Source organism: Populus nigra, chromosome 9 (assembly GCF_951802175.1).
Source record: "Populus nigra chromosome 9, ddPopNigr1.1, whole genome shotgun sequence".
NCBI classification, from domain to species: Eukaryota; Viridiplantae; Streptophyta; class Magnoliopsida; order Malpighiales; family Salicaceae; genus Populus; species Populus nigra.
The window spans coordinates 14180301-14194614 of NC_084860.1; the positions used below are offsets into that span (position 1 = coordinate 14180301).

A 14314-nucleotide genomic window follows, 5' to 3' on the forward strand; every position below is an offset into this window, starting at 1 on the left:
TGTAGGTTAATTCTTGTTTTCAATTTTGTCCCTATCATTTGATTTCATTTAGTTTTCATTTCAAATTTGATCCTTGTTCTTTTAATTTTTATTTATTTTGTTTTTTTATCTTTTGTATTTACTTTTTTTTTTCAATTGCATCCCTCATCATTTAATTTCATTTAGTTTTTATTTCAAAGTTAGTCCTCATTCTTTTAATTTCTATTTATTTTATTTTTAGCCTTTTTCTAATTATTTTTTTTTTCAATTTCATCCATCAACATTAGAAATTGCAATTTAATCCAAACCCAATAGATGTCGCCTTGACCCGCCTTAAACGGGTTGGGTTTTTTATTGTTACCTTACCCAATGAGTAATGAATAGGATATAAATATTATCAAAACATACCTGAAACTCACCCGAACCTAAGCTAAAATATATATTAATATTATTTAAATATATTTGTAGAACATTTTGATTTTTTAAAAACAATGTGATACATACACATCTTGATAATGACATAAAACACATATATATGTATAATTTTTATTATTTTATAGTTTAATAATTTGATACACACAGTACACATACACACACTTCAAATTTATTTATTAATTTATTAATTATTTAATATTAAAATTTTGTTAGATTAATAGATATTAGTATGGATAAATAATTTCATCTCATGATATTAGGAATGACAATTTAATATGAACTCAATGAATAAACAAGTCAATATTTCTTCTATGGTTACCTTACTTAACATTGAATTGTTTAATAATTAAGCTTTAAATTTTCTTATAACAGGGTTACCCTGATGTCACAGTTAGGTCGTAAATTTTGCATGTTAACCTGAATGGATTCAAGTCATTTTTTTAACCATTTTTTATTTGCCACTTTTTTTTCATGTTATCAAAATTATATAGACTTATTGACTTAGCTCAAGTCAATAACCTAGATCTTGGTTCTTTTGTTTAAGAACACTTGCGTTGTCTTGGCTTCCCTTTTTTACGATGGAAAAAAAATTAGATCGGCCCGCGATGTAGCGCGAGCCACCCATCTAGTACTTACAATTCTTAATCATATTTGGCCCTGTAATTTTAATTTTTCATCATATTTACCACTATGATTTTAGGTTTTGGTTATATATTTTTTTTCTATGCTTTTGGTTTGATCATTATACCATTTTTTTATCATATTTCTAAATATAAAAATAAATATAACTATTAAAAAATAAATCATAGATAACTATTGGGTCCTGCTAGCAGAAGGACCCAACGCTTCTTTCCTTCTCTTCTATCACCAACATCCTTTGAAACTCGCCTTACAATCCTTCCTCTAACAAAATCTTACCTGACCTTTTAACTTTCTTCACCAGAGAGTAAGAAATTGAATCGCATCCCTGCGTGCTAGGATAGAAGCAAAGTAGTGATGATCATTCAAAGATTCTTAATAGGTATAATCAGAGACTAGAGCATTAGGCATTTCATCGAGTAAGCAGTTTGATTACTAGAGCTCCCGAAGTGAAGAAGGAGGCACCGAACATAGCAGAAATGTCTTGAAGAGACTAGAAGGGGCCATTTTTTTTTAGCTTAGACTAAGGGCATCGATTCCTAATACTATAACAGAAATTGCCCTTAACACGCAAATGAAAGCCCTCGTAACAATGTAGCTCCCTAACTTTATAAAGGATGAAACAGGACCCAACGTTATTGGGTCCTGCTGATCAGCTGGACTCAATAGCCTTAGGTTTGGCTGCGGAGCCGGACCCAACAATATTTTTTGACTAAAAAACACAAAAGACAATGTTTTTTAGTGCTACAACGTCAGACCTAGCAGTTATGGTGGGGAGCTCTCTCATGGAGATACTAATGTTAGGTTTTCAATATAGACCACTGCCATTCAAACGAGGAAGGCTCTTCTGTGCAATTTGTTTTTTTTTGAATTTTTAATTATTATGATCAAAATCTGCTTTTGTATTTTTGTACTTATAAACAAAATAATTATATATAATTTGATAAAATCATATCTTATAATTAAAATACAAATTCATATTTCACAATTCACAATATCACGAAACATTCTACATATAACCACGCACGATAACAATAATATTAATACTATTTGTATTGTATTTAAGCATAGTTGTTAAGGTTCTATATATCAACATTAAAATTAAGCCTATACTTAAAAAAAAACTTCTATCTTTCAAAATTCATTTAAAATTAATTAATAAAGTCTATTTCCACTAAATTAATATATATCCATAAAAAAAACATTACAATTACAAACTTATTAAAAAAATAAAACAATAATAATAAAAAAAAAAGTCAACTGAACCAACTAATGCGGTTATTTTGACCAAGGGTTGGGCATGACACTTTAAGGTCAAAATATTTTGTAATTGCGTAATAATTGTTTTAGCAAATCCAATGGAATCAACATATGTTATCTAACTAATCCAACAATGGTATCAGTCCGTAGACTATTTAGGTCATAGTGTCTTTATAATATTGTTGTACTTTAAAACAAAGTTACTTTTACCAACTTTAGGTTTAAAAGCAATGTTCAATTAATATTTGTTTTAATTTCATATCAAAGTATGATACTTTAAATTATTATTTTTTATATATATAAAAAAAAAAGCAAAGTAAAGTGTCAACTACTTTTAATAAAAAAAATAAAACAGTTTCAAGGTTAACTATTTTCTTGAGCAAAAACGCATTTATATATATATATATAAAGCATAACAATTTTGTTTCTATCTTTGCAAACCAGACATGTAAAATTTTTTTTGTCTCGTGCTTGTCTTTAGCATCTTGTATTTCAAACCAAACCCAACATTATTAAACATTGCTTTTATTAATGTTGCTTTGATCTCACAACTTAAGAATAACATAGCATAGTCACACTAAATACATATTTGCCTTTTTTTCTATGTTTTTTTATAGTAAACAACAATGAGATTTCATTAACAATGTATGTAATGTCCAAATGGTAAGCATTGTGCAAATTCCAAATTGGAATCCATCAAAACTCACACTTAAAACAATAGAAACAATAAAAAAATCTCTCTATGTATTTTATACTTTGAAAATATAGAAATTCATTTCAAAACTCCCCTATAAATAGATTTATTTTATGTTTTTATCTCCTTAACCAAACATGTTTCTTTCTCTACTATCATGGTCTCTTCTATTTCAAGACAAGATAGTAATTAAACGCTACCTAAAAAAATAATAATTAAAATAGAGTAGTATAAAAAATTATGAATAAAAATTATGATATGATATATCAAAACTATGATCTAGAGATAGATTTATTTTATATTTTTGTCTTTTCAACCAAATATATTTCTTTCTCTACTATCTTTGTCTCTTTTATTTTAAATCAAGATAGTAATTAAACGCTACCTAAAAGACCAACAATTGAAATAAAGTAGTTCTTAAAATTATGAATAAAAATAATGATATAATATATCAATTAATAAAGTTTTAAACATGTGTGAAAAATCAAAATCAAACATTAAATTTTTAAAAAATATGTAAGAATACTATCAATTTATTAGAAAATATAACATGCAATTTTACAAATTCTAAACTATATCTTTAAAACGTTCACCGTAGAGAATGAAAATCTTTCCACAAAAAATAAGATCAGAAAAAGAATAAAAACACAAATCTTCTACAAACTTTGATCTGAAAAGGGAAAATGGGAGAAACAAAATTTACCTGAGAAGTAAGGATGTGCATATGCATATCTCACGGTGACATTATAGAAAAGAAAATTTAGCTTTCTCGTCATGCAATTACACAAGCTCACAACTACCCTGATTTTAATTATAATTGTTCGCTCTATTATCAAATCTACGTATCGTTGAAGAAAAAAATATATTTTATATTGGTTTTTTTCTCGCTTTTCTTTGTTTTTATGGGAGATTCTTGAAATTAATATCAGACAAAAAGTCGTATTAAAAAATGTAGACATTTTTGTTTAACAAATAAGTGTAGACAATGATAATGACATAAAGGCTAGTTTAATGTTCTTTAGTTGTTGGTTCCACTCATGCCAAGAAAAACAGTGGTTGCAGATGTTAAGAGCAGCTCGCAGCATGTCTCATTGCCACCCAGACTCCCCCGCCAACGTTCCAAACTAACTTATAGCCATGATAACCTACCATACCAAACTTCTAATCCAAATTTATGGCCGAAAATTACAAAAAAAAAAAAAAAAAACTTATATTGTTAGCTATTATTTTTACATGGCTTGGGATAAAGAAAAATGCTTTATTCTAGTGATAAATATATATTCTACACTGTTACAGTGATATTTAATGAATTAATACTTGTTCCGGAATGCAATAACGATTGTTTTTAAAAATTTTAAAATAATTTTTTTTAAAAAAATTAATATCAACATATTAAAATAATTAAATTTAAAAAAATTAAATTCTTTTAAAAATACTCTTTAAACAAGGAAAAAAAACTGGTGGGAGTTCTCTGTCCACGACAAAATACTTGTTTTGCAAGTCTCGCAAATAGAATAAGCCTTGTTTGTAACCATTTTTAGGCCATCAAACTGCATCACCGTCAGCCGCATAGCCAATCTAGCCTTCTACAGTCTAACCTAAGTGTACGTCTCCTTGGGCCCAGGCCCGACAATTGACGAGGAAAAGTCCAAAAACTCCTTTTAGGCTTCAAACAACAACCTCGTCAATGTTTATTTGTGATAATTTTAGGATAAAGTGTCTGTTAAATGTAACATTAATACACAAAAGTTACAATTTTTTTAAAATCTAATAACGTAGAGAATTTATCCCCCTATTATTTTAAAATCTAATAACGTAGAGAATTTATCCCCCTATTATTTTGGATCGTGAATAAAATTCAATTTCTGATAACATAGAACTTTTAAGCATTAGCATAATAATCCTAATCTGCTTTGAAGCATGGCTTAATATAAATATATACGTAATCACATTGTTTTCTTCAATATAAAATAGGTAATCCTACAACTTTCGAGTAGTTTTAGTTAAAATAACTATTATTATTCTTCGGATTAATTTGTTTTTTTTTAAAAAAAATATTCAATTATTGCTAAAGTATTTTTAAGAAGAAAAAATGAATTGCGTAAGAGTTGATTTCATGTGATCCTGTTAACATGGCAAGTCTAAAGGCATATGAATAACCGAAAAAAACATAATTTAACTAAAAAATTTCAAGATAACATGTTTTTTTTTTATTACAAATATTTAGATGATAACGTATTAGGTAAAACATGTAAAATATGTTACTGTAGTTATAAGATCGTGATAACTTCATAAAAATTAAATAAAAAAATATTTTAAAACTCAATTTTTAATCAATCCAATGTTAAATGATAAAACTAAAAGAAAAATAATTAAAAAAAAATATCATGAGTCAACCTAGTTTAACTTGCTAAACTTGAGTTATGAGACCATAATAACTCAATAAAAAAATAAAAAAATTATGAAACTCACTTCTCAATCAATCCAATATTGAAAAGATAAAATTAAAAACAAATAAATAATTAAAAAATAACACAAAATAAGACTTGAGTCAATCTTGGCTAACCTGTTAAACTTGTGACTCGGGTCATGAGGCTGAGATGACCTCATATAAAACAAACCAAAACAAACAATGAAATTTAATTCTTAATCAATTAAATGTTGAAAGATAAAATTATAAAAAATCAATTATAAAAAATGACAAAAAAAATCTAAGTCAATCAAGTTAACATGTAGAAGCTGCAATTTAAGTTATGAGATTGAGATAACATTATAGGTAACAAATTAAAATATTATAAAACTCGATCCTCAATAAATCTAATGTTAAAAAATAAAATTGTAAAAAAATTTGAATAAAAAAAATATTGTTTTAATGAACATTTAGTGAGGAGGGGAACAATTATTTCCTCTTTTTAATTAGTTTTTGTTAACTGGATTATTGACTAGCACTGTCTTGGAAGTCAAATCATATTTCTTTTTTAACATATATAAAAATATTTAGGTATTATTAATATATTTTCATTAAAAAAAGAAAAATTGTATGGAGATTGATTCAATTTGATTTGGTTGATTTTGAGGATTCAAAAACAACATAGACGATCGATAAAAACATAGTTGGACTAAAACAAATTTAAGTCAATATTTAAAAAAAAAATATTAAGACGACAACATATCAAATTGATATGGGCTAACCATGTTTAACCTGTCAAATTTATAACTTAGGTTATGAGATAAAGATAATCTTATAGAAATTAAATTAAATCAAATTATAAAACTCAAATCCCAATAAATCTAAAATTGAAAGATGAAATTGAAAAAAATAATTAAAAAATGACCTGAATCAATCGGGTTAACCCCCAAACTCGTGACTCGGGTCATGATATTGGAATAACCTTATACAAAGTAAATCAAAATATATTATGAAATTTGATTCCCAATTAACCGTTGAAGGATGAATAAGAAATAAAAAAAAAACATCACTTAGCCGAGTTAATCTATTAAATTCGTGACTCAAGTTATGATATTAGAATAATTTGATAAAAAAATCTAAATAAAATATGAAGTTTCATCCCTAATAAATTAAGTATTAAAAGATAAAAAAAACAAAAAAACAAAACAGTAACATGGGTGGAGAGAAACAATTATTTATCCTAATCAATTAGTTGTTGTTGAAAGCTATGCAATTGGTTTTGGAAACCTTTTAAATAAAATAAACTAATTTTTATACATTGAAGTATGAATAACGAAAAATCATTGAAATAGTTTGAAAAAGACTTATTATCTATTAATAACGAAAAATAACTTAAAAATACTTATTTCTGTAGAGTAAGGAAAAAAAATACTAACATTATGATCTTTTTTGAATAGCTTGTCGAACGACAAATCAACCAGGCGGATAGTAAGCTTGAAACTTTAGCATCCTCCATTTATTCGAGAATAACTTGTCCTGTTTTTATAGTTATCGAAACGTTTTTTTTTTTAAAGTTTAATGTGGGTGTCCGAGTCAGTTTGTGCGCACCTCAATTAATTCCACGAATCCTAAAGTTAACGACCATATAAGTATCTAATGGCTATCATATGAGCAACTATATGACTTAAATTTAAAATTACAGATAAAAAAAATCTTTTAATCCCAAACTTTTATCAATAAACTATCACCTAAATAGTTTATCGAAACGTTCTTTACATGGACAGGATGATGATTCCGCTAAACTGTATCACACAGGTAGCGGCCCATATAATTCTCTTCCGCGTTTCGTGACTCCATTCCACCATCCCACACGCACCAAAGACCATCCTACACGTGCGAAGAAGGAAATTCAACAAATGAGAGAGAGAAAAAAAAACAGATGAATATATTTTATTAAGGAAACGCTTTTTGGCTCATCCTCTTCATATATTGCTGTTTGGGTTGCAAAATAATCAGAGGGAAACGAAAGAGAGGAGATTTTGGTGTAAAAAGACCAAGTTGACCTCGACTCCTCTCTCTCTATCCTTTTGCAGCTTCTACGACTCTCTCTCTCGACCAGCCAGTTTCTTCCTTTTGGCGGTTATTGTACGGTCACCATGAACCAGAAGGCCAACGTCTCTAAAGAGCTCAATGCTAGACACAGAAAGGTTAGTCTTCCTTCCTTGATCGAAATCTCAATCCTGCCCCTGCCTGTTCTTGATTGTTTTTGTGTTAATCTCGATTTCTTTTTTATTTTGATAATTTTATCACGCTTTGAATTAAACGGCGATTGATTTGATATGATGTGTGCTATGACTTTAGATTAACTAGATGATTAATTAAATCGTTGATTCTTTTATTTCTGCGTGATTATGCATTTGATCTAATATTTTACTGGTAATTGATGAAATGTGGCTTGATTAATTAATGGTGATTGCGTTGATTTTGTGGAATTCATTTAATTTTTAAGCTATTCGAATTTCAAGTTTCAGATTGGCTGAGATTTATATCTGATACGATGCTATTCATTTGTGTTGCTGGTTGGTTATATAATATGCTGAGATCTAAGTTTAGAAGGTTTTCTCTTGTCATTAGAATTGGATTTTTTCAGAATTATATCTTTGAGGTGAAAATCTGGTCTAATTCGAAACCAAGAGCCAAGAAATGTTCTTAAAGTTGTTGCATTTTGTAGATATTAAGATAGGCTCATCGATATTAATGTCCTTGATGATTATTTTGCTTGTGATTTTGTTTCTTCTGTAATGATAAATATATGTGTTTCTAGTTTGTCTTCGATGAGTGCTGCTATGGCATTCTCAAATAAGGATTGAGTTCAACCTTAGAATTTGTTTGGGTTTTTTTTGTTCTAGCTACTGTGCTCATATGCTGTTTGTATGTTTAATTATATTATTTTGCGTTGAAGGGAATGGAGCGTGCATTTTTATGAACAAGTCTGTTACCTGTATGTTATGCAAAACCTGCCAAATTAGCAGTCTGATTGTAGCATTTTTCAGCGGAGCTATTTTGAATTGAGTGTTTTGGGATTAAATTTTAGTTATTTTACAAGCAGCTGGAAATGCTACTCTGTCCCGATATTTAATTCATGGCTGAACTCTGTGGAATTTTCTGGAGTCTTTATTGGTTTCCATATTGTCCCTTGTATAATGTATTTCATTCCTATGGTGATTATCTGAACCTTAGAGCAATGGGTTACTATATTTTGATACATGTCAAAGCTTAGACTTTATGACTGCCATTGATGCTAGCTACATATGGTGCCATTTGTCATTGAAGTGGATTATATGATTTTTGTTTATAAAATTTTTGCTGTGGTGTTTTCCGTATTCTAATTGTTTTTTATTTGTGATTCTAGAAGCAGTACTATTCATTCCCCTTTATTTCTAAACAGTGTATTGTCTTGAATTGCTTTTTTCCTGTTTTGCATATGCAGATCTTGGAAGGCCTCCTCAAATTGCCTGAGAATAGGGAATGTGCTGACTGCAAAGCCAAGTATGTATGGAGAAGAATATGAGGATCTGATATAATTAGGATAATAGTAAATAATTAGAAAAATAAATATACAAAATTATTTAACAGTCCCATCTTCGTAACTAGCTTGATGCTGTTAGTTTTCTTATTGTTGCTCTACTATCAGTTTGAGCTGCTGGTGCTAAACTGTTTGCAAATGCAGAGGTCCAAGATGGGCAAGCGTGAATTTGGGTATCTTTATATGCATGCAGTGTTCAGGGATCCACAGAAGTCTTGGGGTACACATATCAAAGGTGACAAATTGCTTTCCAAACCATCATTAACTTTTAATGTAGGATTAGAATCTTTAACAAAAGACTAAGATAATGGTTGTTTTTCTTTGTGCACATAAAAAAAGTTTTGTAGATAAGGCCTTCAAAGTCTTCTATGAAGAGTTGCTTTGTGAAAAAAAAATGAGGAAATAGTTTTTGTATTAGCCTTTTTTTATTACAAAACAGAAAATTGAAAGAAAGATGGAATAGTGATTTTGAATCTGTATGTATGACTGTTATTTCACCATCTTTTGTGGCTAAAAAGCATTGTTTCAGATACAAATCTATCTCATCTCACTGGGTAATATTGTAGGCTTATCATTACCTTTCCTGATGTTACCAAGTCCTAGGCAAGTAGCATATTGTCTAGCTTCTTTGATTATGTCTATACTTGATATGCTGTTTAATAGCGCTCCATTCATTTCTACAGCTTGGTTTCTATTTTCAGCAACATTGGTTGATGAATTTTTTTGTCTCTAATGCTCCTGAGCTTCAATTTGTGCTCTCCAATTTCCTAATGATATTGCTCTTTTTTTTCTTGGATTGATTGATCACAAGCAAGCACAATGGTTATTGATGTGCCGTTCATTTTCTTCTTTTTAAAACTGTAACTGACATGCTGGTAACTAGGTCTACTGTTGGTTGATCAATGAATTTATATCTTGCTGTTGCCTACATGTCATGAATCTGGTTATTTGGTTTTTTCTCTTGGAGATGCTGCTTAATATGCATCAAAGTGCTATTATCCTTGAGGATTTTTGTCTCCTGATTGGTTCTCTTCTGCAGGTTCGATCCGCAACCCTTGACACATGGCTTCCAGAACAGGTTGCATTTATTCAATGTAAGCTCATTGGCTTGTTGCAAACTTGTGATTATTATGATTGTTTTACAATTACTTTTGGGTTTAACAAACAGCTTGTTTGTGCTGTTTGTTTAGCAATGGGGAATGAGAGGGCAAATAGTTATTGGGAAGCAGAGTTACCCCCAAACTACGACAGAGTTGGAATTGAGAATTTCATTCGTGCGAAGTATGTGTATTTTTAGAACTCTATTATTTGCAAGTTTTCTCAATCCTCTTTGTGTGTCGATATGATTGCAGTGCACCTGACTATTACAGTTTCTTTCAGGTATGAAGAGAAGAGATGGGTCTCTAAAGATGGAAGAGCACAATCTCCTCCTAGTGGGCTGGATGAAAGATCTCTGCATCAGAGACCCGGTGAAAGAAGTGGGCATGGGCGCACCAGCAGTTCTGAAAATTTGTTCGATGAAACAAAGAATTCACAAGTATCAAGCTCAAGGAACAGTGCTACTGCTACAAGAATAAGTGTTCCTGTTCCTCCTAGAGGACCCGAGCAGGTATGCTGAGTTTTATCTTCATAGTCCAAGTGGAACAGTCATTTACTCAAAGAATCTGTAATGAAATAGTTGATCATTTCTTTTCTTTTATTATGTTTTGAAAAGAAAGCTTCAATAAATCCTAAAATCTAAGCATGTAAAATTTTGTTGGGAAGAAAAGGTTTTGATGTTAGCCTTTGGCCTCTCGCAAATAAAATCTATCTCCAAAAGCACAACCGCTCACAATAGCCAGTGTTTATGTGCAGTTTAATTATGCCATATCTTAGTCGTTTCGATCTAATTTTTGCAATTCACCATGCTTTCCTGTGTCTCTTATACAATGACTATTGGTTAGAGTAGTTACATGCATGGTTCTTATTTCTTCCTCACCTTGTAATCATCTTGCACTTTTTTATTATTTTTTTTCATTCCCACCCAGAAAGGTCCTACATCCATAATGATTCGAGCATCACATTTTTTTCATAAACAGCTTACTCCTGCAAAGCCTCAACAGGTTGTTGAAAAAGCTGAACCAATGGTGGAAGCTACTGAAGCTACAAAGAAAGTTGCAGATGCTGCTCCAGCTGTCTCTGCACCCAAAGTTGATTTTGCTACTGACCTTTTCAACTTGCTCTCTATGGATGGCCCTAGTGAAAATGGTTCAGAAGTAGCTTCCAATGATGATAATGGTTGGGCAGGTTTTCAATGTATGTCTTCATGTGTTTGGACAATTGTTACTTGCTATGATCTCTTATGTGTTTTTTGTTGATATTTCATTTTCACACACATGTATGGTGATTCTTGTTATCAATGTGGACCATTTCAAAATTTGCAGCTGCAACAGTTGCTGAAGAATTATCGACGACTGGAAAAGCTGTTCCAACAAAAGCTGTAGAAAATAATACCCAGTCCAATTCTGGAATCGAGGATTTATTTAAAGATTCGCCTTCTTTAGCTAACCCTTCAGTCTCGGAGAAACCCCAGAAAGATGTGAAAAATGATATAATGAGCCTTTTTGAGAAGGTATGTGCTTTTGGCATTTTTAATGCATCTTTTGAACATTTCATCTGAAATTTGTTTGGTCATATATCTTATCCTGGCCGTGCTTTCCAAATTCTTAATCACATCTGCTACCTCAGTAAAAACCAATTTTAGTTTGAGTTCACGCAAGAGTTTAGCTTTTTGAAGTTTATGTGGAGTTGAATTATTAGCTGGTGATTTTGTTTCCACCATCTCATAGTCCAATATGGTATCACCATTTGCGATGCATCAACAACAACTTGCTATGCTAGCGCAACAACAGCAACTTCTTATGGCTGCTGCAGCAAAATCTGCTGGTGGGGACCCAAAAGTGATGAATCAACAGCAACTTGCTATGCTGACACAGCAACAGCAACTCATGGCTGCAGTAGCGAAGTCAGTTGGCGGGGACCTGAAACTTTCAGGCAATATTCAACAACAAGGGCCAAATGGTATTAACATACCTGCACAAAATTGGCCAAACATGGGATACCAAATTCCTGGTTTGATGATGCCAGTAGCTGGGCAGGGTGACTTGCAGAAACTTATGCAGGTACATATCATGGAATTATGGGTTGCTTTCATATTCACTGATACTTAATTAGCTTCATTTGCTAATATTCTGATGTTGCTGTAATTTGTTTTTTTTTTTTTGGTGTTAGACTGGTAACATAGGACTGACGCATCCAGGGGGAAGCACTGTACAATATCCACCATCTAGGTATATTTGTTTTTTCCAGTCTGCTATGGTGTTGATAAATAGAGAAACATGTGATTGTGCTTTGCACACTGGTGGAACTGAAACCATGGATATTACAACCACTTTCTTGTGCGTTTTTGTTTTTGTTTTTTTCAGACGCTAAGTTTTTTCATGTTCCTCTATCTTCCCTCATCCTGCCCAAGTTTGGTCCTCAGTCTTGCATTGCATCTAAACTTGCTTTGCATGGTGTATAAAATTTTGCTAATTACTTCAATTATTTCCAATTGAAGAAGCTCGCTTAGTTTTGAAGAGTGAAGAAAATGGCAGTGAGAAAGCTATAGCATAAGCTTGCAGCCAGATTTCTTTCTTTTCCCCATTTTGTTACTTGCAGGACGGTTGCTCTGTGCCACTTAAAAACACAGCAGTTTTAAGTTTTAGGAGACCAATATTTCTGTTTTATCACTCCATAATATGTAAAATCAGACTGTTGGTGCATTTCCTGTGCTGGTAAAACCGATACTGCCCATCATAGAACAATTAGAAATGCAATCATTTGAACTTTTTACAATCATTTGAAATCAGATCCATTCATGCTTTTCTTTTCCACCAATAAACTTTCGTCTCCTGTCTAGTTTTTGTGTTAGATTCCATACCCAAATTCCTGCCATTTGTTGTTTGCAGCTTTTTTGACACGGGGAAAGTTACCCCTGCCAACGGTGGGACAAGCACTGGAGCCAGTAAAACTCAATCAGCAGCTCCGGTTTCATCTGGTGGTACTAAAATGCAAACCGGAAAGGATTATGATTTCTCCTCTTTAACTCAAGGCATGTTCTCAAAGCATTGAGTGCCTTGAGGGAGGGAGGGAGTTAATGTGGGCTTCATCATACAATACTGAAATAGGTGCGTGAAAATAGCACATTAAAAGTTTTTGTTTCCTCCCCCTGGATTTGCGATTGTAAACTATTGTGTAGAGGCGGCAGTTCCAGTTTTTCCTTCATATTTCGTTGATGGTTCATTTGTACGAGTAGATGTATTCAGAGTAATAAATATGGGCTAGATTGTTTGCCAGCCTCCCCATGCTCTCACCTTTTTGCCATGCTTGGATAAATTTATCTTAAAGCGTCAGTGTTTTTCTGCCTAAAAAATGTGTCCCTGGACATGATTAGAGATCATAATTTCTTCAGCAGAGGACTTTCTATTTTCTCATTTATTCAACTAAAAGTAGAGGTGGGGAGACCTTCGTTGCTGGTGCCACACTGGTTATTCTTTAAGGATATACATAATAATAATAATAATAATAATAATAATAATAATAATAAGAAAGAGACCAAGGAGCAAATCAAGGAGAAAAAACATGGTTAGTCTAATTTTCTTGGATAAAGGTTTTTATAAGTTCTCATACCCTTTTCTCTCTCTCTCTCTCTACAATCCCTACATTTTTTTAAAGAAATTTTAATTTTCGTCCAAATATTTATTTTCTTTGCATATTTGCATATCAATTCCTGGGCTATAGATAGGAGAGAGACATTTAAAAATGACAAGGAGAGAGAGAGAGAAATTAATTTGGTCACTTTTTGATGACAAAAATCACTACTTTTAATATCTAGTGGTTCTATTCAATAAGAAGAGTTTGATGGTGGTGATTTTTATCTCTAAACATTCATGAAAGAGGAGTTCTGGTTTAGTTTTTTTTTCTTTCTTTGGTTGATTTTTTTTAGTGTTTTATGGCTTTAAAAGGTTACAAGATGGTTTAGAAAGGGTTTTATGGTGTTTTTATTTTTTAGGTGAATAGCTTGAAAAATGAAATTTGTTTTTCCTAATTTTCCTGCCGCCTCTTTTGTGGTTGGATTATGGGTAGCAAATGATTTGTTGTCTCCTTATTTAAAAAAAATAAAATGCCCCCCAAAAAAATAAATTAGTAGCCCAGGTGCATGGACCCACATTTGTTTTTTAATTGTAGCCTTATATATCTAATTTCATGATAAACTTGTCAAAATTTATGA

At 31.2% G+C, this 14314-nt stretch overlaps 1 protein-coding gene across 3 annotated transcripts; it reads left to right on the forward strand.

The window, feature by feature from the left end:
- The first annotated feature begins 7294 nt into the window (after nt 1-7294).
- LOC133703744 (ADP-ribosylation factor GTPase-activating protein AGD5-like) lies at nt 7295-13382 on the forward strand. Of its 3 annotated transcripts, none has more exons than XM_062128375.1 (11): nt 7295-7624; nt 8908-8966; nt 9148-9238; nt 10043-10097; nt 10194-10284; nt 10384-10612; nt 11031-11298; nt 11427-11614; nt 11832-12164; nt 12274-12332; nt 12993-13382. In XM_062128375.1, the coding sequence occupies exons 1-11, from the start codon at nt 7574-7576 to the stop codon at nt 13153-13155; spliced, it is 1587 nt and encodes a 528-aa protein (XP_061984359.1). In that variant the 5' UTR covers nt 7295-7573; the 3' UTR covers nt 13156-13382. The 3 variants fall into 3 exon arrangements, with proteins under 3 accessions (XP_061984359.1, XP_061984361.1, XP_061984360.1); XM_062128377.1 differs by having other exon boundaries at nt 7297-7624; nt 11106-11298; XM_062128376.1 differs by having other exon boundaries at nt 7298-7624; nt 11082-11298.
- The last annotated feature ends 932 nt before the right edge of the window (nt 13383-14314 follow it).

What these genes read in the sequence shown, in the direction of transcription:
- LOC133703744 (XM_062128375.1), top strand. Translation starts at nt 7,574, where the DNA reads ATGAACCAGAAGGCCAACGTCTCTAAAGAGCTCAATGCTAGACACAGA. An exon ending in TGTGCTGACTGCAAAGCCAA is followed by an intron (nt 8,967 to 9,147) that starts GTATGTATGGAG and finishes TTGCAAATGCAG; the next exon opens with AGGTCCAAGATGGGCAAGCG. An exon ending in TGGTTGGGCAGGTTTTCAAT is followed by an intron (nt 11,299 to 11,426) that starts GTATGTCTTCAT and finishes CAAAATTTGCAG; the next exon opens with CTGCAACAGTTGCTGAAGAA.